This window comes from Macrobrachium nipponense, chromosome 43, assembly GCF_015104395.2.
Source record: "Macrobrachium nipponense isolate FS-2020 chromosome 43, ASM1510439v2, whole genome shotgun sequence".
NCBI classification, from domain to species: domain Eukaryota; kingdom Metazoa; phylum Arthropoda; class Malacostraca; order Decapoda; family Palaemonidae; genus Macrobrachium; species Macrobrachium nipponense.
The window spans coordinates 27,928,092-27,954,445 of record NC_061104.1 but is presented as its reverse complement, the minus strand read 5'-3'; the positions used below and the strand labels follow the sequence as shown (position 1 = coordinate 27,954,445).

Below are 26,354 nucleotides of genomic sequence, written 5' to 3'. Positions count from 1 at the left end.
AGATGAGGTTATGAATGCCATGATGCAAGAATTGAGCAAGTATGGTTGTCAGATGCCTCAGTTTGGAAAGATCGGAGGGATTCTTGCAAGTGAACTGCAAGTTGATGAAGCATCACTTCATGCAGCAGTAATTGCTGTAAATGATGCTATTGAAAAGAAGGTACTGCATGTGAAAGGTCTTATTATTAGGATTAATTTTTATTGCACAGTTTTTTCCTTGGAAGTCCCTATGATGTTGGCACCCATTTCCAGAACATTCCAAAAAGAAAATATTGCACCTGCAACTACTGTCTCAGTACTGTGACCTGGTAACTAAGCAAAATGCAGTAAAAACTGGCAAATGGTTCTTCAGCTGAAATGTTTGACTGAAGAAACATACTCATAGATAACCATTCTTCACCCTTTTTAGTGTGAACTATTCAGGGTCATAAGTTGATAAATATGAGAATTGAAATTGCTTCAGTTCTAAAACTTCCCAATCAATGGACTGTTCTCAGTTTCTTACCCTCTGCTTATCAGTACTATATTTTACTGTTTAAAAAAATTATGCATATACTTCTGAATATAGCACATCAGACATTTTCAGATAAGGGGGCCGGCCGGTACCCCTATGTATGGGGGTATTGGGCAAAAAATGCAAAGTCATGATAAAATTCAAGGACCATTGTTTGGCAATGGAGAATGTGTATACAAAATATTTCATAAAAATTTCTCTTACTTTCGTAGTTACAGGGTAATTAGTAAATATAGCTCAATAAGCCAAAAACATTGATCCATACAAGAAAATGCAATATTTCTTGTTAATGTAAATTTTGCTAATTATTGTCAAACAAATTGTGAGCAATGGCATCTAGAGATTCCATGAGTTGCAAGACACTCTTCCCAGCAAGTTACCACCCTTCAGTGCGAGCAGAAACATGATAGAGGGTACGCATTTGAGTTTCACCTCTGATATTCGCTTGCTTTTACGTCTGTTTATCTTTGTTATGGCAAGAATTTCATCATGGCAAAGAGGAAAAGACAAGCAAAACATCTTGCTAACATACAGACAAAAGAAAATTCACTCTAATAAGCTGAGTTAGTGAAGGAGAGAGAGAGAGAGTTGCGTAGGAGGGAGTACCCTGCCTCGCCTGACGCAGTGCCCCAGGCTACGATCTGTGAGCAAAGGGATCTTCATTTATGATTAAATTATGATAAATAACATAGTTTTGGTTTATTAATAACCAAAAAGAAATATGTAGTATAAAATTCATAATCATGATTAAATTTTATTAATTTTGTAAAAATACACAGAAAAACTTTGAATGCCCATATCTCAAAACTATACTTATTGACCTTCAAATTCTGTCTTCTTCCTTACTTTTAAAGCTATAGAATTGAAATTTGGTACATAACTTAGAAAGACATTATAAACAATCAAATGAAGCCCTTTTTTCCAATTTTTTTTTTCTTACAAATTGTTTCCTGATTTATAGGGTTTATTTTTTTACCGTAATGAAAAAATTCATATCTAGCCAAAAAAATGACTTAGAAAAAAAAAAACATTTGATTGGAGGTCCCATGGTTTAATATTAAGTATGAAGGGAGGAGATAGAATTTGAAAAAATGGTTATTTTTGGGTTAAATCGCCCTGATGTCACACAATATAGCTCGAAGGTCAGAGGTGGAAATCATGTGCGGTTTGGAGATGTCCCAAGTCACTTTATTAACCCTTAAACGCCGAAGCGGTAAAAAAAAAAAGTCTCCGAGTGCCGGAGACGTTTCAGAGTGAGCGCGGAAGCGGAAAAAATATTTTTTCAAAAAATCACAGCGCGCTTAGTTTTCAAGATTAAGAGTTCATTTTTGGCTCCTTTTTTTGTCATTGCCTGAAGTTTAGTATGCAACCATCAGAAATGAAAAAAATTATCATTATCATATATAAATAATGCGATGTATGAGAGCGCAAAATCAAAATTTCATATATAATTGTATTTAAATCGCGCTGTGCGCAAAACGGTTAAAGGTAACAAGTTACTTTTTTTTCGTTGTAATGTACACTAAATTGTGATCATTTTGGTATATAACACATTGTAAAACGATAAAAGCAACACAGAGAAAATATTATCACAAAATAATGCATGAATTTGTAATGCACGGACGTAAACAAATATTTTTTTCAAAAATTCACCATAAATCTAAATATTGTCCTAGAGACTTCCAATTTCTTTCAAAATGAAGACAAATGATTGAATATTACTATACTGTAAGAATATTAGCTTACAAATGCAGTTTTCGACCATATCTGACGAGTTAAATTTGACCGAATGTCGAATTTTTTTATATATATTTTTTTATATGCAATTATTTCGGAAATAAGAAAAGCTACAATTTTCAAATATTTTTCGTTTTATTCTACATGAAATTGCGCACATTTTCATATCTAAAACTCTATGAAATGCCTAATATGAAACGGAGCAAATATTCCGAGAATGGGACTTACGCATTTCGGAGATTTGTGGCGGAGAATCCGCGTGCGGAGGGAAGGAAAGTTTTTTTTTAAAAATTCACCATAAATTTAAATATTTTGCTAGAGACTTCGAATTTGTTTCACGATGAAGATAAATGACTGAATATTACTAGACTGTAAGAGTTTTATCTTACAATTGCGTTTTTCGACCATTTCGGTAGAGTCAAATTTTTTTTTTCTATTTATCGTGATTTATATGCAAATATTTCAAAAATGAGAAAAGCTATAACCTTCAACTATTTTTTGTTGTATTATACATGAAATTGTGCACATTTTCATATATAAAACTTTATGTAACAGCTAATTTAAATTTATATGAAAATATTTCAAAATTGATAAAAGCTACAACCATGGGTTGTTTTTAGTTGTATTGTGCATAAAATTGCGCACATTTTCATATATAAAACTTTATGTAACGGCTAATTTAAAATGGTGCAAACATTACCACAATCGCATGTATGATTTTTTTCGGAAGAGTTACCGCGCGGACGTAAGGAAAAAGTTTTTTCATAAATTCACCATAAATCGGAATATTGTGCTAGAGACTTCAAATTAGTTGCAAAATGAAGGTAAATGATTGAATATTACTAAAATATAAGAGTTTTAGCTTACAATTGCGTTTTTCGACCATTTCGGTAGAGTCAAAGTTGACCGAAGGTTGAAATTTTGGCACTTATCATTATTTATATGAAAATATCTCAAAACTGATGAAAGCTACAATCATGAGTATTTTTTTGCTGTATTCTAAATAAAAATGCGCACATTTTCATATATAATACTACATGTAACGGCTAATTTAAAATGGTAAAAAATTATGTCAAAGTGACGAAATAATTTCCGAGATGTGTCACAGATACTTTTAAGTGCGGCAAGAAAGAAATTCGCGCTTGCGCGCCTGCGTTACGATTGTAAACAAAACAACACCTTGATCCGTGAACTCCCAGCATCCCCCAAGGCGCGTGATTCAAGAGTTTTCGGCTGGTAGGCCTAAAAGTATTTTTCTGCGAATTTTTAAAAAAACTTTTGTATGTCGACGTAAGATACGTCCAGTCGGCACCCGAGAGACAAAAAATGTCGACGTAAAATACGTCCAGTCAGCGTTTAAGGGTTAAGTGGTAGGATTGTCAAAGTCCTGTCCTAAAAAAATGGCATTAGCTGGTCAGCCCCCTTAATACTTGTGACTCCAAGCACTGAAAGGTGAAACAGCTATGACCAGATTGGGTGAAGTCTTCTTGTCAGTGATAAAGTAAAATCCATACACTATTATCATCTTTAGTAAGTGATTCATATTTTGGAATGATGGATCTGATGTTAACAGTGATAAGAGATCATACCAAATACCAGATTGTGTCATTCTTCACACCAAAAAATAGGCCATATTGAAGTAAATTTACCACTTATATTATTAAAATTAGTCAATTTTTAACCAGTATTTAGCTAACGTGACTCAATTCTTTTAGAATGTAGCTTAACAAAAACAGTTACCGTATATACTCCTGTATCATGCGAACTTCATACAACCCCCAAATTGTCTCCCTTGAAAAATCATTGTTGTTCATATACAAAACAAACCTTCGGTCTTAACATTAGGATAACTTTGCGCCAGCTGGAAACTGGTAAAGTTAAAAAATTGTGTACTCAAGGGACTATTGGCATCTGTGCTTGGTCACAAGTCATGTGAAGCCACCCACATACCCCTCTTTAACTTGTGATCATGTTAGTTATTTTCTTACTGCCTTTAAGGGAGGAGCTTTGCTTCCATCCTTTTAAAGCCGGTTTTGTTTGCCCCGTTTGTTTTGAATCTGTTGTGCGTGGAATTTCCGGGCGATATTACAAACATGGCGCCTTCTCATGCTTCGAGAGTGTACACAACATGTAGTAGGTCGTAGTTGCAGAAACTGTTCAAATCCAGTTAATTCGCCACCTGTACTTTGGATATTTCACATATACCATATGGCTCACCTATAATTCAAAGCTTGGATGTACCAAGAGGTGCTTTGGGAAGTAATTTTGACTAATTGTACTCCTTTCCCTGCAGGGAAGGGTTGTGCATTGCCATCTTGTTTTCGTTCCAGATATGGAGGCAGAGTTGATGGGGGTATGCGATCGGCATTAGGCCTATCAGGAGTATCAACCCAAGAAGGGCAGTTGGTTTGCTATATGACGTCGCGCTTCCCTCCAGGGACTCGCTATGGATGTCCCTTCTACCCTGATATGCACTGAATGGCAGTTGAATAAATATGTCGACATCTGTAGAGAATGCAGATATACAACTCCTCATCCTTTTGAGTTAAGGTTGCTATGCCTACAGGAATAACAACAACAGCCTTGCGCTTCCTGTCGAGTGCGGGTGTCACATTCACGATGCTCAGTGGCATGCATGGAGATGTGCTTCCATTTCCGCTTCTTCGATGTACAAGAGTACTGTACAGCTACGCTTTCTGATTTGGTGACATGCACGTTTTTGAGAAAAATTGCAAGCATTAGGAGAAATAACAAACATACTAGTGGCAAAGATGCAAGTCTTTCCTCTGTCTCCTTCCGCTTAGGCATCAACAAGCTTCGGTGATGTTGACGCCTGTGTGTTCTCCAGCCAATCGTTGGCATCAAAGCCCTTGCCATATTGAAAAAGTTATCACACACTAAATGGGGAGCAAAGCGAGACATTTTATTAATGATATAGAAGGCAACAGTCTTATCCATAATAGATTACTGCTGTCCAATATATTCATCCGCCTCAGAATCTGCATTAAAAATTCTCAATGCATTGCACCATGAAGGCGTGCGATTGTGTACAGGAGGATTCCGATCCTCCCCAACAAGCTCGCTTCTGGTAGAGGCAGGTGTGTTGCCCTTGAAACTTCACCGTAATTTAATAACAATATGAAGAGGTCTTTCACTCCTGCAGCTGACTGCGTTCAAAATTATAATCCAGAAACAAAAGTTCATAATACTAGCTCTTTCCCAAAAAAAGCTAAATGCCTAATAAACTTACATAACATAAATCCAATTTTTCACCCACTGATAGAATTGTCACCACCATGGATGTTAAAACGAATAAAAATATGTACCTCCCTATCTTACCTACTTAAAAGACAAATGAATAGTACAGAAGTATACCGCCATGCTTTGGAGCACATTAGAAGAAAGGAGACAAATTCATGGTATTTACAGACGGCTCCAAAAATGATATTGGAGTAGGAGCATCTGCATATTCGAAAAATATATTAATCAAAAGAAGCCTACCTTTAATATCATCAGTATTTACTGCCAAACTCACGGCTATACAAATGGCTCTTGATATAATATCTGAGAAAAAAGCGTGTGTCTGTTATTTTCAGTGACTCACATAGTGCTATAGATGCTATAAGTCGGTATAAACCAGTAAACTAACTCCTCCAATCAGGATTATCAATAGAAATATGTTGGATTCCAGCACATGTGGGAATAAAAGGAAATGAAAATGCAAACTGCTGCCAAATTAGCCTGCACTATCCCTCCAACAATTACACATGCCCCAGTGTCAGACTGGATGACATCTGTCAAACCATTGATATACCAAAATTGGAAAAGAGAATGGTCCTTATTGCCAACCACAAATAAGCCTAAAAATATAAAAGCTGAAGTGTATGCATGGAGAACATCTTCACAAAAGGAAAGATCAAAAGAGGTAATCCTAACAAGGCTCCGTATAGGACACACAAGATTCTCACATGGTCACTTGATGTCAACACCACATGCTGATCCAATGAAGTGTAATAGATGTCAAACACCCTTGACAGTGCAACATTTACTTGTTGAATGCCCAAATTGGACCCAACAAAGATCAATTTATCTACCAAAATTAAAAATGAAAAATAGTCTTGCTGAAAGCAAAGATTTTTTCAATTAACTATCATAAAGTTTTAAATAAAACTGGTTTCTTAAATAAAGTAAAAAAAAATTTTTCCTTCTTAGGATTAATCCCTGAGAACCAGCCCGAGAAGTGTCTACTTAAGACTCAAGGTCTGGAAAAACTAAGCCCTATTAATAATAGTAACAAAAGAGTTCGTCTCTCCTGATTCTTGTGATGCTTGGGTGAACTGATAACATTATTTATTGGCTTGAAGAGGAAAATATTTTGTGAGCCCTTCAATTGTCTTGCAAATGAATCATCTGTTAGATTCAAAATGTTGTATACTTCATGAACTGCTAGACCTGCAGTATGAAGTAACAAAGACTTCTGCTGCTTTTCATTTATTGTTCCAGGTGCTTCTAGATAAACCTGGAAGCTGCCTATCCAGAGAGGCATTAAAATCACTGAATTGAGTTAAATGCATCAAAATAAACTTACTGTACGTACTGGCATATCATGCGACTTTGAAGACCTAATTTTGAAGCTAATTTTAAGGGGGTTGCATCATACACTAGATATAAAATTAGCATGTGCAATATTCACATACTTGTATCGTTTGATAAAATACAAACAATGAATATGCATATTTTCCATGGATCTTTTAAAAAGTTATGCTTTACTTCACTGCTTCCAATAATATTGTATGTATTTTCAAATTACTGTTGTTGTATAAAATACAAAAATAGCAATCAATGTTTTGGTTTGGAAATCAGCTGAGGACATTTGCAAGGTAAGTTTATGTTGCTGTATTGAGGTCAAATCAGAGTGATTTTCTTGCTTCTAGTTAGCGTAAATGAATCTCAAGATACTCTATTGATATGGGACAAGGTTATTTTACGTTATACAAAGTGTTTTCAAAATATCACTTGAATTTGTATTGTTGAGAGCATGTTTATTGCGTAAAAAATCAACGGATTGCGTTTGATATTTTCACTTTTTTTCATCAGAATACTACGAACTTTACATATTTATCTTTTATTGGAGTGAACACAGTAAAATGTGTTCTTTCATGCCAAATAGTTTTCATTAATACACATTTCTCTCAAATTTTGTTTATGGTTGAGTTAGATGGTGCTATACCGAAGTTTCCATGTTGCCAATGCACGATAATAATCGTTAGCAAATGAACAACTAGCAGCTTAAATTTAGCAGTATACAGCTTTGCCAATCTTCTCTCCATAGGAATGAGGATATAGTAATGTAAAAGTATATCAATCCTATTCTGTTCAACATAACTAAAGTAATTTTTTACTATCGTGCGATGGTTGAAATGCAAGGAAACTGCTGTAGTTATTGGATTTGGTTGTTCATAGCAAATCAGCTGTTTCTGGCTGTATGCGTTTACACACGTATAACATCACTGACGATACTTGTAGCTTTCTCTTTTACTCTTTTTAACTTAACTAGAAGATGGAATAGATAAAGAGATGGAGGAAAAGGGGTTAGCCTAACTAGAAAATGGGATAGATAAATTGAACTTGCATGTTACATGACATACATGATCAAATCATTGTTTTTGGGTGAAAATTTGAGGGTCGCATGATTGCATGTTACACCAGTATATATGGTACCTCTTAATCAACTTCAGCTGCTTTCCAAACCCAAATATTGATTGGAATGTTTGTACTTATAATACAATAGTAATATGAGAATACATACATATTAATATTGTATACAGTGAAGTAGTAAAGCATAACTTTTTAAAGGATCCTTAGAAAAGATACATGTTCATTGTGTTTCTATTTTATAATACCATACAAATATTGGAATATTACTTATTCTAATATTATATCCTGTGCATGATCCGACCCCCTTAAAATTAGCTTCAAAATTAGGTCTTGATACGTGTGTATAGGTACTATATGGTAAACATGTTTTTATCAACAGCAATTTCATGTTCTGGAGACAGAATAAAAAATTGTAAGAATATAATTACTTTTAACTTTATCATTAAAATTTTTAGGTAGCAAATTTTTAATAAAAATCAACTTTTATTCCTAAGGGTAGGCTGGTTCTGTGATAGTTAAGAATTGTAACTAATTGGTATGATTAGTTAAGTATGCTGTTCTTGCTATGTTGAAAATTTACTCTTAATTTTTATTTTACATTTACAGGATCCTGTGGAACTTCTTGAAACCTTACAAAATCCCTCAGCCCACATACAGAATGCTTTCCATGAAAATATAGAAAGTTACCTTCATTGTCTTTCAGATGCTAAGATGCACAAGAAAGAGATAGCCATCAATAAGGTTAGGAATGCTGTTTTTAATTTTTCATAAAAAATATTCTTTGTATTGACAAAAAATTGAAAGATTCTTCAGGTAACTATATATTTGGTTAATTTTTGCTAACATAATTAAAGGTCTTACAATAAGTTTCTTTAACACATCATAGATTGAAAAATACTTCTGTGTTTGTTCTTCACAGGAAATGAGGCTCATATCCATAGATACAATACTTTTATCTTTTAAAAGTTCAAAAAGACTTGTAAATCCACTCAATTTTTCAGAGCCGTGATGAAGATTACATTCCAGATGCTTATGATGAATTATTAACTCAAGCTGAAATTCAGGGACACATTGGTGAAGTCAATGGTATGTATCTTTTGGAATTTACTATAGTACAAATATAGGATTGAAGTCTTGATCAAGACTTGTTAGGCTCAGAGGTCTGGATAAACTAATCCTTTATAATAATAATAATAATAATAATAATAATAATAATAGGACTTAAAATATTGTTTATTGGTTTTATATAAGTAACTTACCCAGTAAATTACTTTGCTAGGAGTTTCTACTCGATGGCAGCTTGAATTTTGAAATGCACCTTAGTGATAGCCTTTTTTTTTATGTAGGTGAAACCCTGCCCACTTTCAAGGTAAAAGAGGAACAACTAAAGCCAAGACCTCATTTTGTTTTCTACCAGCATGGTGTTAACAATAGCGGCTTTGCTTGGAATTTGTTGGATCTTCTCCTTTGGCAAAGTATTCTTTGGATATTTAGTTGTTTACAGAGTTAAACCAGTTTTTTTACTTGGATTTTTTCCATACTTTGACTTTTGCTAGTGACTGATGTCAGGTTCTGGTTCATCAGGTTGTTGGTATTGCAGCAATTGCTGCAGTACCTCTCACTAGAGAATGTTACAATTCACATATTTTGTGTCCAACATGTAGAAGTCAGACATGTACCATTGACTTGACTTGTGAGGAGCATAGAGGGTGGGTCAAAAAAAGATTGAAGGTAGGTCAGTGGGGTCTGCCCACAGGTAGTCACCCCTCAGTCACACCTGTGATGTCCCAAGTGACGACAAAAAGAAGCCGTTGAGAAAGCGCCTTGGAAGTGTCTCGTCTCTCGTCCAGTTCTGGAGATTCTAGTCCCTCTAAGGGGCACCAGTGGCGCTTAGATGATTCCCATCCTCTCGAGGCATTCAACTGTCAGGGATCAGTCTCCTATTCCCAGCAAGAGGTCTAGGGAATCCCTGAGTAGCCTGCAACCTTTGTTTAGTTTCTTTTGATTTGACTTTGGCTGCCTAGCACCCACCTCAGACTTTGGCTGCTTGAGACCCTGTTTTGGGACCTCTCCAGAAATGGTTAGATAGCATCATGGACCTTCTCCAGAAGTCAACCTCCTCAGTATTGGCACCTCCTGATCTTTCCTTATCTCCTATTTTGTTGGATGAAGATGATGTCATCCAGGATTCTACACTTTCAGCTTACGTCTCTTTACTTTATTTGCTACAAAGTGTTCCTGACTAATTTTCCCCAGCAGCACCTGCTTCTCTTGCTTCGTCATTTTTGATGAGCGACCAACGAGCTGACTCTCTAAGCCTACCTAAAGTGGTTCTCTCGTCTTTGTCTAGAAAAGCCATGTGTGAAGTGGATAATTGGCTTTTGGAGAAAAAGCTACAAGGCAAAGGTGGTTTTAGTATTCTGCCTTCTAGTTTATCTGCTAGGAGATATTGATCTTACGATGCTAGGGAAGCTCCTTCCTTGGGAGTGACTGCCTCCTCCCAGGGGAACTTCTCCAGTCTGACTGATTTGGTCTGGCGCTGTGCATTTTCTTTGGCAAGATTCTTTTCTTCATTGGAAATGAACCACTTACTCTAAAATCTATGTAAGATTTTTGAGGTGCTTAGATTTTTAGACTAGTCTATAGGCATATTGGCCAAAAAGATTCTTGAAATTCCCGACCTTCCGGAAGACATTGCCTTGGATTGGCGTAGCACCCTCTCCTGTTCGGACAAGGCAGTTAGAGATGGCTCTATGGAAGTAAATTCCCTATACGCATGGGGATTCTTGAGAAGAGGGAGCTTTGGGTGTCCTTTACATGTAAGGGCATTACGTCATCCCATAAGTCTGCTTTCCTGTTCTCGCCCCTTGATGAATTTCATTTTGTTTCCACAATCTATGGTAGAGGAGACTGTCTCACCTCTTCACAAGCAATCAACCCAGGATTACTCGCTCAGTCCACTAGAAGTACTAAGGAGTGGACAGCTGCACCTATTCAGAATCGGCCCTCTCAAGGTGGTAGACAGAGGTCACAATCTTGACCTAGGGCAACTGTTTGCTTCACCTCATGTGCTATTAAGAGATCCTCTTCGAAACCAGCAGCCTGTAAGTGAGGACTCAGTCCTCATGTTTCTGTGGGGGCCAGACTCATTTTTTGGGGAGAAATGTGGAGTATGAAAGGGGCAGAGCAGTGGGTTATAAAAGCTCTGAAAGAAGGATACTCCATACTCTTCAGAAAGAAGCATCCTTCGACCAGCACTCGGTCGCCTTTGCGACTTAGTCTGTATCATCGGAAAAGTAGTCAGCCCTCATAGAGGAAGTGACATTTCTTCTCAAGAAAGAAGCAACCAAAGTAGTGGACAATGTCAATTCCAAAGGATTCTACAACCACCTTTTTTTTAGTTCCCAAATCTACAGGAGGACGAAGGCTGGTTTTAGATTTGAGCACACTGAATTTTTACATTAGGACAATGAAGTTCCACATGGAAACGAACCATTCCACCCTTGCTTCCATTTGTCAGGGGGTGACTGGATGATATCCCTCAACATTGGGATGCATACTTTCATGTTCCAGTTCATTAGGACTCGAAGAAGTATTTGAGGTTCATTTTTGGGAATCAAGTGTTCCAGTTAGATGCTCTGTTTTGGACGTATGGTACGTCGACGAAAAAAAAGTTTTTTTTTTTTTAATTCGCGGAAAAATAGTTATAGGCCTACTAGGCGAAAACTTTTGAATCACGCGCCTTGGGGATGCTGGGAGCTCACGGATCTAGGCGTTGTTTTGTTTTACAATCGTTACCCAGGCGCGCAAGCGCGAATTTCTTTCTTCTCGCACTAATAAGCATCAGCGACACATCTCTGAAATTATTTCGTCACTGACATAATTTTTGCACCATTTTATATTAGCCGTTACATGGAGTATTATATATGAAAATGTGTGTAATTTCATGTAGAATACAACAAAAAATAACTCATGGCTGTAGCTTTTATGAGTTTTGAAATATTTTCATATAAATAATGATAATTGCCAAAACGCAATTGTAAGCTAAAAATCTTATATTCTAGTAACATTCAATCATTTACCTTCATTTTGCAACAAACTGGAAGTCTCTAGCACAATATTTCGATTTATGGTGAATTTATGAAAAAAACTTTTTCCTTACGTCTGTGCAGTAACTCTTCCGAAAAAATCATAATTTTTCGTCCGATTGTCGTAATGTTTACACCTTTTTAAATTAGCTGTTACATAAAGATTTATATATGGAAATGTGCACAATTTCATGTAGAATACAATTAAAAACAACCCATGGTTGTAGCTTTTATCAGTTTTGAAATATTTTCATATAAGTAACGATAAGTGCCAAAATTTAAACCTTCGGTCAACTTTGACTCGACCGAAATGGTAAAAAAACACAATTGTAAGCTAAAACTCTTACATTCTAGTAATATTCAATCATTTACCTTTATTTTGCAACAAATTGGAAGTCTCTAGCACAGTATTTCGATTTATGGTGTATTTATGGAAAAAAAAAAAAGTTTTTCCTTACATCCGCGTGGTAACTCTTCCGAAAAAAATCAGAAATATTTTCGTCCGATTGTCGTAATGTTTGCACCATTTTAAATTAACCATTACGTAAAATTTTGTATATGAAAATGTGCGCAGTTTCATGTTGAATACAACAAAAAACAACCCATGGTTGTAGCTTTTATCAGTTTTGAAATATTTTCATGTAAATAACAATAAATAGAAAAAATTCGTCCTTCGGTCAACTTTAACTACCAAAATGGTCGAAAACTGCATTTGTAAGCTACAACACTTACAGTCTAGTAATATTCAATCAATTACCTTAATTTTGCAACAAATGGGAAGAGTCTAGCACAATATTTCGATTTATGGTGAATTTTTGAAAACCGCTTTTTTTACGTCTGCGCGTTACGAATTCATGCATCATTTTGTGATAATATTTTCTCTGTTGCCTTGATCGTTTTACAATGTGTTATACATATACCAAAATGATCGCAATTTAGTGTACAATACAACGAAAAAAAATTAACTCGTTAGCTTTAACCGTTTTGCTCACAGCGCGATTTGTATACAATTATATATTAAATTTTTTTTTTCTTTTTTTTTCCGCCGTCATATATCCCAATGTTTATATATGATAATGATTTTTTTTTTCATTTCTGATGGTTGCATACTATACCTCAGGCAATGACAAAAAAAGGAGCCAAAAATGAACCTTAATCTTGAAAACTAAGCGTGCTGTCATTTTTTGAAAAAAAAAAAAAAAAAAAAAAAAAAAAATCGCCGTTTCGGTGCTCACTCACGAATGCTGCCGGCATACGGGGACGATTTTTAAAATACCGCTTCAGCGTTTAAGGGTTAATAACACAGGATCTAGGCTTTTTGATGAACCTGCAGAAATCTCGGCTGTCGTCATCACAATAGATTCTCTAGGGATGGTGATAAATGCTCAGATTTTTCTGTCACCCAGAAGAATAGAGAACTGCCTGAAGAAATTCAGCTGTCCCAATCCATCCCATCGGGTTCAACCACTCAGTGGATGAGTTGCATTGGTGGAGTTCCGTAGAAAGGTTGATGGAAGGAAAGTATCTGTTTCCTCTGAACCAGACCTAGAACTCTTTTCTGATGCATTGGATGTAGGTTGGGAGCTTTCCTATGGGATAAGAAAGCCTTGGGAGTATGGTCTCAGCAGGAGAGAATTTCCCACATCAATCTGAGGGAAATAAAAGCTATACATCTGCGATTGCAAGTTGTTTCGTTAGTCCATGACAAGATGATGGTCTTCAATGCGGACAACACCACAGTGCTGACATACACCAGACTGCAAGGGGGAACTCACTGGTTCTCTCTCTGCGAGATAGCTAAGGATCTGCTTTTTTGTGCAGATCAAAATTGGACTTGACTAGTGACACATTTCATTCAAGGGAGATTCAATGTGCTGGCGGACAAGCTAACACGGGGACTGCCTGTATACATATGTTATTTTAATGCAAGTTTTAAACTGTAAATGATTCAATAAAAAAAAAAAGTTATCTCTTATAGATTTATTTCCAAAAGTTGCCATTTTAAAAAGATGCAACCTGATAACTCCAAAGCTTTAATATATGTAACAGCAACATAAATTTGTATAAAGTTCACAGAAGATGCTCTGCTAAATGGACACTTTGGGGAGGGAGGGATGGAGGACTTCGTTCCCATTCATTTGAGTCACTTGACTGGTAATGGCCTCTACTACTAATTTTTATGCATTTAATAGTATATACAACTATTATATCAAGAATAAATAAAAGAGTAGTGTGGTCAACAAATGACTATTTTGAATAAAACAAAGTTTGTTAACATATTTAATTTGATGATAATATTGAGTGATACATATTTCTTTATTCATTGCTAATTATATATGTATACATATATATAACTATAGAACAGTAAAAAATATAGTAAATATCTTCTGAACAGATATTCTGCTGCTCTCTGTATAAGCACTGTAATGTTGTATGTGTAACTCTCCACCCAGCCACCAGCTGCGCTGCAACGCTAAAATTAATATGGTGTCCTATTGACAAACCGCTAAGTGACGATGCTCTGTGGATCGCTCTGTTATCATCTACAAAGAACAGAGAAAGTCATAGGCCCAGGTAGCAATCTGTAGTGGCATTATATATCAATTTAGTCACTGTTACTCTACTTTTATTTTCTGTATTGGTGAAAAGTGGGTTAAGTTATATATCTTAGTTTTACCAGACCACTGAGCTGATTAACAGCTCTCCTAGGGGTGGCCCAAAGGGTTAGATATTTATGTGTGGCTAAGAACCAATTGGTCACTTAGCAATGGGACCTACAGCTTATTGTGGGATCTGAACCACATTATATTGAGAAATTTATTTCTATCATCAGAAATAAATTCCTCTGATTCCACGTTGGCCGAGCCGAGAATCGAACTTCAGACCACCGGACTGGCAGCCGAGCTAACTTTCGCCCAACAAGATGTCTCAAATACTGTACTGGAAACAGTTACATAAATAAATTTCTCTCAGAATCTTCAAAATATCCAGTTAAAACATTGATTAGATTAGTTATAATCTTTTAAGAACAAACCCTTTACTTTAGTGTTACTTGATTTAAGAATGTTAACTCACTGGTTTACTTTCTGCATTGTTAGGTCCCAAGTTCTCTTGTTTAAGGGTATAATCAACTAGAGTAGTTTATCTACCTTTTGTATATATGTTTATCCACCAATATCTCTTAAGATTTTATCATTATTGCATTTATAGTACTGAGTTTTACTTAAATGATCTTTGCTCTTTTAGTTCTTGTTTTCTCCACATGGGTATATCTAGAATTTTCCTAAATAGTTAATGACATAAACCTATTCTTAATGCTTTTGATTAATTTTTGTTTTCCAGTATTCTGCATACTAGAAAAAGTAGAGGAAGCTGTCAAAGAAGGGAACGAAAAAGACTTGCTCTTGGCATTAACCTCACCAGTTCTCTCTGTCAAGGTTTGTGGAATCTGAAAAGCTGTTGTTTTGAGGTAGTTTTTATACTTAAAATATTTTTGATCCACTTCGGATTTTCATTAGCTGTTGAATATCAGTGGTGGTATTTACTATTTTTATATAAGTAATTTACCCAGTAATTACATAGCTATTAGTTTCACTCATTCAGCAGTCAAAATTTTGAAATTTGGTGGTCGTGCTAGAATGTTTCTGGGATAGATGTTGTGCCCCTGTCCACTTTCAGGGGGAAAGAGAGGTACAACATAGCAAAGAACTTCATTTTTATCTGATGGGTGAAGTCTAGTGGTTGGCAACAGTCAATATTTTGAAATTCTGGCTTTTCTGGTTGTTCATTATTAAAATGATTGGTGAAGTATTTCATTTTGGTTGCCTCTCAGCATATTTAGTTAGTGATAAGTAATTTTGAGACCGTACTATCTAATTACAACTTGTTTTTTCCCTGATTTTGACTACTCAAGATGGCTGACTATAGTGTATCTAGTTTTAGGGCTGCAATATTCGCATTACTAAAGAATCTCATGACTCACATATGAAGTGTGTTGCTTGAAGGAGACAGACTTGCTCTGTTGATTTAAGATGTCAAAAGTGTGCTGGCTTAGGTATTAAGATATGGAAAACTAGATTCTCACTTAAATTGGCTAGGGTCAAGAAGAGGAAACTATTGGTTAGGGCAGAGAACAGTAGACTCTTAGCTAGTCAGGAATTGTCTATAGCTAAATCTGATTCTGATGTTCCTGTGATTTCTTTAAATCCAGTAACACCTTTTACCCATCTCCCTAGTTTCCCAATCCAACACCCTGGACGGTCTCGAGTGCCAATAGATAAAAGATTTGAGTTAGTAGTGGAATCAGTTGTACAGTTAGCATCTTCAGTAAAGTTCCTTTTGAACAAGAAAAGTAATTCAGAGCTCCCTGTAGCGGGCCAGTGCTAATGAAGTGCTTGTAGAGGAGGTGGTTCCTTGGCCCACCGATTCTCCTAGGCCAAGGTCCCTGACATACTCCCCAAAACCTAGGAGTAGTCAAACTGGTAGCTTAAGGGAGGTCAGTGGGGTCTGCCCTCGGGCAGTTGCCCCCTCGCTTCAACCTGTTGATAGATCCTAGGTTGCAACCAAGGCCCACTGGAAAGGGCTTTCTGTGGATGTGCACAGTATGTCGTTGAGTTCAGAAGATTCTACTCCCAGATGTTATGGGTGCTTTATGGATAAGTTACAACCTTTGAAAAGGTGTGCTGCTGATTCGTATCATTCTTATCTAGTGCCTTTTAAGAAATCTATGGAGCAACCGTTGTGTAGTCACTGGGATGGCCCTGAGTGCTTCTTGTCAGATAACCAATCACCAGAAGATCATCCCCTGGTGCCTAAGTGCCAAACTTCCCGTAAGGGCGTTGCTTCTTCAGTTAAGAAGTCTTCTTATAAGGAATGAAAACAAACTTGAGAAGACTTCTTCGACTCCTTAGGTCCCCACAGATTTGACATCGTCTCCGGTTTTCTCTGACAAAGAAGAGGAAGTAGGTACTCCCTCTACAGCCTATGACACTTGAGATTTCTGCTGGCAACATTTCCAAATTTCTCGTCACCAACAGCACTTTCCCTACCTGCATCTGCCTTCTTAATGGAAGCTCATTTGTCGGGTTACTTGAGACTACTTGAATTGGTACTCTCCTCTTCAGCTAAAAAGGCCTTATGAGATTTTGAAGGAGGGCTCGCAGAGAAGAGGGAACAAGGTAAAGCTGCTTTCAGTTTCCCTCCTGCAAGGATTCCAAGTCGAAGTACCGCTTTTATGCCAAAGGGGAAGGCCCTTCTCAGGAGTTTCTGCCTCCTCCCAGAGAGACTTCTCTGGGCTAATAGACTCGGCTCAAAGGTCAGCCCTCAATTCGGCTAAAATTAAGTTTTTGGTCTCTAAATTAGCTCATCTCCTTAAGAATATATATAAGGTGTTTTGAAGTTATGAGCTTTTTGACTGGTTGGTGGGTGCTCTGGCTCACAAGATTATGGAGTGCACAGTGTTATCACAGAATTTCTCATCTGATCGGTTGCAAATACTTTCCTGCAGTGATAGGGGCATCAGGAATAGTTCCCAAGAATTAGCTTCCCTTTATGCTATGGGAATATTAAAGAAAAGAGAACTTTGGTGTTCATTTACATCCATGGGCTTAACTATGCTCAAAGATCAGCATTGCTTTTCTCTCTGGATCCTATGCATCTGTTTCCATAAGAAACAGTCCTGGGTATAGCTTCTGATCTCCAGAAGAAAAGTAGTCAAGATCTCCTGTCTCAATCTTCTAGATATGCAAAGGAATTGGCTGCATGCAGTACCAGGTCAGCAGAACCACTTCAAACTTATCCCTTTGGGAGCAACAGACAGAGGGCGAGCTGTAGATAAAGATTTAACACCCATTTTATGCCACAAAGTATTTAGTCCTCTCCAGCCAGATCCTCAGTTAGGAAATGAGGACAATGTCGTCTGTACTCAAATAGGTGCAAGACTCCATTTATGGGAGTGCTGGGAGAAGAGGGGGCCAGAACTCTGGATTATAAATGTCCTAAAAGGAAGGTTGCACTATACCCTTCGTTCAGAAGCCTCCTTTAATCAACACACCTGTCACATTGAACACTTACTCGTCAGATTTAGAGAGGTTTGTAGCCCTATCACAAAGTCATATCTCTCATAGAGAAAGAGGCGATAGAGACAGTCAAGGGCATTTACTCTTAGGGTTCTACAACAGGCTGTTTGTGGTTCCCAAATTGTCAGAAGACTGGAGCCCCGTACTAGATGTAAGCTCTTTGAATGTGTGTCCAAAGTACAAAATTGAAAATGGAAACAAACCAAACAGTGCTAGTAGCCATTTGCCAAGGACATACTTTCATGTCCTGATCTACTGTACTCGATAAAGTATTTCAGGTTTGTTTTCAAGGGCAAAGTGTTTCAGTTCTGTGCCCTGTGTTTCGGTCTGTCGACAGCCCCCATGGTATATACCAGAATCCTTTCTCCCCTTGTAAAGTGGCTTTATCTAATAGAAATAAAAATCTCCCTTTACCTCAATGATTGGCTCCTGCGGTCTAACTCGAGAGATCTATGTGCTGAGGACCCACAAAGAACTCTTCTTATGGCTCAGGAGTTGGGCCCCCTCATAAATGTTAAAAATTTGCAACTATCTCCTCAGGAGATTCAATATCTTGGGATGAGGATAGACTCTCTAACTTTTCGGGCTTTCCCAGTCCCAAAAAGAATAGTCCTGCCTGAAGAAGGTGAAAGAGACCTTGACTATCTGTGAATGTTCAGCCAGCAGGTAGATGAGCCTCCTGGGCACCCTGTCTTCTATGGAACAGTTTGTCTCCTTAGGGAGACTTCACATGAGACCACTACAATTTTATTTAAAAGCCAGGTGGAACAGAAAAGAAATTCCCTGATAAGTTTTTCCCAATATCTCCTGATATAAAGAAGGACCTTCAGTGGTGGAACTGCAAAAGACTTTTGAAAGGAAAGCATCTCCTCCCTCAGAACCCCAGCCTATAATTATTCTCAGATGCATCTGATCTAGGCTGGGAGCACTTTTAGGGAACAAAGAAATCTCAGGGACATGTTCCCTACAACAGAAAGCTTGGCATAGAAGTGTCAAAGAACCAAAGGAAACTCATCTCGACCTTCAATTCTTCTAGTCAGAGGTATGTGGCAAGGCAGTGACATTTCACACAGACAATACGACTGCACCATCATACATACGTAGAGCATCTAGGGGGGAACCCATTCCTCTCTATGCCAGATGGCATAGGAACTCCTCTGATTGAACCAGAACGACACAAAGGTAACATGCTTCACTCAAGGGAAGCTCAATGTACTGGCAGACAAACTGAGCCACCGGAGACAGGTCCTCCCCATGAAGTAGACCATGACCCTCTAGTATCCCTAGACCTCTAGACTTTGTGTCGAAAGCCAGTACTAGACTTGTTTGTAACTTCCAGAGACCATTGTCTCCCATTGTACAGCTCTCTGGTGCCAGATCCTCTAGCATGGGCAACAGATGCCATGTTACAAGGCTGGACAAACAAAAGAACTTATGCATTTCCTCCCCGTTCAGAAAGATCAGACAGATGCTGAACTGATTTCGAACCCACACAAATGTCTTGATAGCACCCTTTTGGCTAGCAAAAGAATTGTTCCCAGACCTACTCAAACTGTACTTGGATTTTCTGACTACTTCCAAGAAAACAACAGCTTCTCAGACAACAGCACTTCAAGCATTTCCATCAAAACCTGTATTCTCTGGCCTCAGGTTACAAACTGTCAGGAGACTGCTCAGAAAGAAGGGCTTTTCAAAAGCAGCTGTAAACTGTTGCCAAGTGTAGCAGACAATCCTCAGATAGTCTATCTAGCAAAGTGGATGATCTTCAGAGCATGGTACAGAAGTACAGTGGTACCTCGGTTTTCGTACATATTCCATTCTGGAACCTCCTACGATATCCGAAATGTATGAAAACCAAAGCAATAATTCCCATAAGGAATAATGTAAATCAAAATCTTAGAAAAAAGGGTTAATGCACGATTAACGTATGTAATAACCAAAGAATCCATTTTAACACCAACACAATCCAGTTCAATAGCTGGCAGATCAAGGAAACTTCCTTCCTTTGGCCATTACAACATAGGTCGTACTGATTTGTTTGTACGACCTTGTGTATGTAGCCGTGTGTATCACGTGACCAGCTAAGCGCAAAGTGATGACGTGGTTGCCAATCGCCGCTATTGCAAAAGAAGGCACAGTATCCCCTCTCCCTTCTTCTTCCTCCTCGGATTTCTCATCTGTTGCTGTTCCTGCTGAAGGTCTTGCAGCTCCTCAGTGGTTAGCTCTTCCCTGTGGGCATCCACTAGGTCTTTCACATCCTCACCAACTCACATCCAAGCCCATGGACTTCCCCAGTGACACAGTAGACTCCATAACAGGTGTAGGGTTGTCGGGGTCAGCCTCAAACCCTTCGAAATCCTTCTTGAGGTACACTGGCCACAATTTTCTCCAAGTAGAGTTCATTGTCCTGGAAGTCACTCCCTGCCAAGCTCTAGCTATGAATAAGGCTTATTCAGTTGAAGAAATTGAAGTGATCCTTCAGTGTCTGAGGTGTCTCTATAGCACCTTTGAAACAGTGCTTTGGTGTAGTTTCTTGAAGTTTGTAATGATCTGTTGGTTCATGGGCTGAATGAGAGGAGTGGTATTAGGGGGCAAGAACTTCACTTGTGATGAGTTTGAATTCATCCAGCAACTGGTCTTCCAAGCCAGGAAGATGTGCAGGAGCATTATCCATTACCAGGAGGCACTTGAGGGGCAATTGATTTTCTTGCAGGTATTTTTTCACACTTGGATCAAACACTTCCTTGACCTACTCAACAAAAATTTCTAGTGACCCATGCCATTTTATTGGCCTTCCACATCACAGGCAATTTATTCTGTATGACATTGTTTTTCTTGAACACTAGTAGGGACTTCACTTCGAAATCCCCACTGGCATTCCCACAGACCAAAAGAGTTAGCTTATCCTTCATAGGCTTGGGCCCTGGCAGTGAACTTTCCTCCTGCGTGATGTAGGTCTGTTTTGGCATTTTCTTCCAAAACAGGCCTGTCTCACCACAACTGAAGACCTGTTGTAGCAGGAATCCTTCAGGCTCAAGATCTGAGTTCACCAACAAATTCTTCGGCAGCATGTTTATCCAAGCTCACAGCCTCCCCATGCCGTACGACACTATGGATGCCCGTACAATTTCTGATTTTTTCAAGCCAGCCTTTGCAGGCATTAAAATCACCAAGATTTTCCTACTGCAACATCCTAGCTTTCTCACAAATGATCGCTACAGACACGCTATCCCCCACTCAGTTTTTCATTGAACCTCACCAACAACAACTTCTCAACATCTTCCACTAGTGCAATAATGACATCACACCTTTCGCAATATCAGCTGCCTTGATTTCATGTTTCTTTGCTAGGATAGAGCTGATTGTCGACACTGACTTGTCGTACATCCTAGCAAGATTAACTACACATGTACCACATTCATACTTTGCTACAAGTTCTTTCTTAAATTCAATCGTATTCCGGGTCTTTTTTTACCGAAGGGGTGGCACTTGCAGCTTTCTTTGGCCCCATGATGGCTACTTTGCAATGAGTTTTTACAGCAAAATTAGCACAAAACACAACAAACGTGCTGTGATGCAGACTACAAGCGCAGAGATGCTAGTTCTGTGAAAAACATAGTGAGAATGGGTCACGAAAGAAGATGGAACGTGTTGTTTGGGTGCTTCATACGGGGCCCGGTCACGCACTGGGACCCAGATGGAACGTTTCCAAGTGTACAATAACCAAGAGAAAATTTTGTCAAAAAAAGTCTGCAAAAACCGAAATGTATGAAAAGAGAGGTGTATGAAAACCGAGGTTTGACTGTAATAATGTTACCTCTATTCAAACTTTTATAGCAGAAGTAGCTGACTTTCTGCTAAATCTCAGAACAAATAACAATCTTACCACTTCTACTATTAAAGGATATAGAGCCACATTAAACTCTACTCCATCATATAGGAACAGACTTGTCCATGAACTAGGATTTATCAGACCTCATTGAATTGTTTGATACTTCCAAACTAAAGGGGATTCCTTCAGTATCATGGGATTCAGATATTATTCTTGAATGGTTATCCAGTTCCTGTTTTGAATCCATGCAGTCGATCCCCCTGAAAGATTTGATGAGACAGTCGATCCCCCTGAAAGATTTGATGAGAAAGACTATTCTTGGCAGCCTTAGCTGCAGCGAAAAGAGTGGGTGAGATTCATGCTCTGGATAGGAGAGTTGGATTCGCCCCAGGGAATGCAGTATGTTCTTTTTATTGTGTTCTTGGATAAAAACAAGACTCCATCTAAACCCTGGCCTCACTCATTTATAATTAAAAGCTTAACTGAAATACTGGGCCCAGATGAAAGAGAAAGAACTCTTAGCCTGGTAAGTGCACTTAAGCAATATTTAAAAAGAACAAAGGGAATTCGAGGGACCTCGAACAGCCTTTGGTGTTCATTAAAAAATCCTTCATGTCCTCTTATCAAAAAATGCAAACATTTTTTCTCAGGGACCTTATCAGAATCACATTTAGTAGGGGAAGAGTTGTTTCCATTATGTAAGATCAAAGCTCATGAAATAAGAGCAGTATCCACTTTGTTAGCATTCAAGAGAGACCTGTCCCCAACTTCTATCTTGCAATTGACTTTTTGGAGGTCTAAGTCAGTGTTCGCTACAGATTACTTAAGGGCTGTAGAAACAGTTTATGACGAACGCAGTACTTTTGGTTCTTTTTACACAGCTGGTGTGATGTAGGGGGAGGAATGTAGAAACCCTTTTCCTTCCTATCATCTCTTCACCTTGCATAGGGAGCAAAGTTCCAAGAGGGTCTAGGAGTACTGTGTACGTGGAGTACCCTCTAGTTTTTAGTTCAGTAGTGGGTTTTTGGTAATACATTTGGTGGTAATGATGAGTTTTTATTTGGATTGTATTGTTTGATACTGCACCCTTGGTAGGGGCATCTTGTAAGCTTTGGCTAGCTATAGGAATTGATCCATAGCGACAAAAACACCCACTAAAGTAGTAGGCACATCAAGGCCATACAGCCTCCCCTCTACACGATAGGATGAGCGCCAACCAGAGACAGTATTTACCTGTGCAGCTGTCGTATTGGGTAAGAGTACAACAAAAGTATTAATGTTAGCAGATTATTTCTATCTCAGTCATTATGATTAATAATGTTTCAAGAGTAGATATGTCCATGTATCCCACCTCCTATCAGTATGGGAATCCGCTATGTAATTACTGGGTAAGTTACTTATATGAAGATATTTTTGTAATAAAAGAAAGTTTTATATATGCTTACTCAATAATTACATGATAAGAGCCCTCCCTCCCTCCCCTCTCATGGACATAAGATCATAAACAAATTAAAGCTCTTTGCTATGTTTTACTTCTTTCCCCAGAAAGTGGACGGGGCAAGTCATCTACCCCCCAAAACATTCTAATTTGACCTGCAATTTTTAAAATATTAACTGAATGAGTGAAACTAATAGCTATGTAATTACTGGGTAAGTATATATAAAACCTTCTTTTATTATATTAATATATTTTAGGACTGTACAGTTTTAATCTTTGCTAATATTTTTAAGGTAGTCAAGTTCAAGTCTCAAAAATATATGAAATGTCAAGATTATTTCCCTGTCAAGAAGGTGCATATAATTTCAATTTTTCTCTTTCAGGGAGTCTGTAGGGAGTTAAGCTTGCATTATTTGAAAGTTTTGGCTAAGGAGATGGATGGAAGGCATGAAGATGTGTATAATCAAAATAGCTTTAATATCTCTTTTTCTCCAACTTTGCTCACGAAGACAATCATACAGAACACAGTGACTCTTGTTAACCAGGAAGCCAGTGCTCAGAAGCAGTGTAAGTGTCATGATTTTGTATTAATGACAATAGACAGTCATGAAAAATAACTCTGCCTCATCTTGTGTTGGGCCAAGTTAATGTTCATTTCTGGATTAAGTATCTCTACTGTCCATCCCATAACTAGCAATGTGAAACTCTTGACCAAACTAGTATACAAACTTTTTAACTTAGGTTTTTGAAGCAATTTACTTCACCACTAGTAAAGGCCTTTTGAGTGACTTCAGGCAAAGAGATTACGTAAAAAAAGGTTTATAAGGAAGTTTAGATCTACCATATTATGTTCCCCAGTTAAGTGCCCTTTACAAGCAGTGTGAATTTTGGTCTTGAAGGAAAGATACTGTGTAGTATGCTAATAATGCAACTTTTGAAGAAAAAAAGATATCCTATGTGTACTGGTAGTGCTGTTAAATCACTGAATTAATCATATCCACTCAAAGTTTTGGAGTTATATTATTACTGTTAATATTTGTATATTTTTTAGACAATGTGTGACTGATTTGAGATATAGTATTTGTTCCTAAAACATACAATCATTGCCTTTTATGTCATAGTCCCAGCACAAACAGGATCAGTCATTTAAATTTTGTAACAGGTAGTTAATTGTTGGAAGCTAAGACAGTGGAAGTATATTGCCTACTAGCCTGTCAAGAATCCTGCACTTGGAAACTGCTATACATTTTAGGTTCTGAATTGCCTGGCACTTCTATCATTCTGTTTATCCTCCTTGATCTTTCTGGGCTTGGTTCAAGGAGGATACATGTATGGAGAAGGTGGCTCTTCATACTCTTTCTGACTGACAGTCTAGGTGTATGAGCACTTGTTTACCCCAATGAGACTACAGTCACCTCTCAATTAACGCAAGGGTTACGTTTCTGGAGAGCTCGCGTTAATTAACAATGCGTTATTTAAACATATTTTTTCTCATGAAATAACAGGAATAAGGGGGGTTACGTTCCTGGACTTGGGGAACTCTGGTTTTTTTTTTGCTAAGTACAACCGAATTGGATAAAAGCAACATCCGTTTGACTTTTATTTCAACCATCTTACGATAGTAAACAATTACCGTAGTTATATTATAAACGACGTTATGTAGAATAAGACTGATATATTTTTAAGTACAGGCGGCCCGTGGTTAACGGCGCAATCACTCAACGGCGAATCGGTTTTACGGCGGTCGTCAAAAATATTCATTAAAAAAATAAGGCATTTTAAAGGTATCTTTACGGCACAAATTTCAGTTAACAGCGCCGCTAGCGCCGTTGTCTAACGAGTTCATACATTTGTAGAAATGCCGTTCAGACCATAAAGGTTATGCAAATTATATTAACAAATTTTATGGAGAGTTATTACGTAGGTATTAGGGTAAAATATATGCCCCTGACGCTGTTCTATGCCGAAAATATCGAGTTACATAAGTGCAAATTTAGCTATGGATGTGTCGATTTATAAATGTTCATGCTTTTGTTTAAAATGTGTATGAAAATGTATTACGTGAAAGGCATTTTTATTTCTGTACAGAAATATGATACAAAGGCAGCTTTTGAAACTGCCCTTCACGTTATCAAATACGATGTTTTTAATGTTCTTCTTGTAAGCTGCCGCCTGCCGCTCTTCCAAGAATATTGATTTAAATTTAAAAAAAGTGGGGGGGGCAAAATTGAGCGATCGATGTGTCGATTTTATAAATGTTTATGCTTTTATGTTTAAAATGAGTATGAAAATGTATTAAGTATAGGGTATTTTTATTTCTGTGCAGAAATATGATAAAAAGGCAGCTTTTGAAACTCCCCTTCAAGTTATCGACAACGATGTTTTTTCAAGTTCGTTCTTGTATGCCGCCGTCTGCCGCTCTTCCGAAAATATCGAGTTAAAAAGAGTGCAAATTTAGCGATCGATGTGTCGATTTTTCAAATGTTTATCCTTTTATGTTTAAAATGTGTATGAAAATATATTACGTAAAGGTATTTTCATTTTTGTACAGAAATAAGATACAAATTAAGGCAGCCTTTGTAACTACGCTCCACGTTGTCAGGGGATGGTTTTTCATGTTCGTTCTTGTCCGCCAGTTCCGAAAAAATGCATTGTGTTATTTTATTAATTATGCATCTTTTCCATAAATCCTTTAAAAAGTTATACATTATTTCACCGCATCCAAGAATATTGTATGTATTCTCATATTATTGTATTTTAAAATACTACGGCAAACTTAACAAGCCCTTATTCCGCGGAGCGGCCAATGTTGTGGTTTGAAATCAGCTGATGAATACGAGTTTGTTTCACCATAACGCAATTCTGAGCGAATGCTCTTGCTTCTAGTTAGCATAAACGAATATTATATACTCGACTTATATGAGACAAAGTTATTTTTCCTTATACAGCGTGTTTTTAGGTGGAAATATTTATTGAATATGTCTCGTTGTGAATGTGAACTACTATTTTT

At 37.5% G+C, this 26,354-nt stretch overlaps 1 protein-coding gene across 1 annotated transcript in view; it reads left to right on the top strand.

Moving 5' to 3' along the window:
- LOC135213847 (ras GTPase-activating-like protein IQGAP1) overlaps window positions 1-26,354 on the top strand; it is a 201,387-nt gene that overhangs the window by 66,695 nt on the left and 108,338 nt on the right. Inside the window, exons 5-9 of the mRNA XM_064247950.1 lie at window positions 3-160; window positions 8,516-8,650; window positions 8,911-8,995; window positions 15,340-15,434; window positions 23,728-23,911. Coding sequence (XP_064104020.1) covers window positions 3-160; window positions 8,516-8,650; window positions 8,911-8,995; window positions 15,340-15,434; window positions 23,728-23,911 — 657 coding nt within the window. The remainder of the gene's footprint in view (window positions 1-2; window positions 161-8,515; window positions 8,651-8,910; window positions 8,996-15,339; window positions 15,435-23,727; window positions 23,912-26,354) is intronic.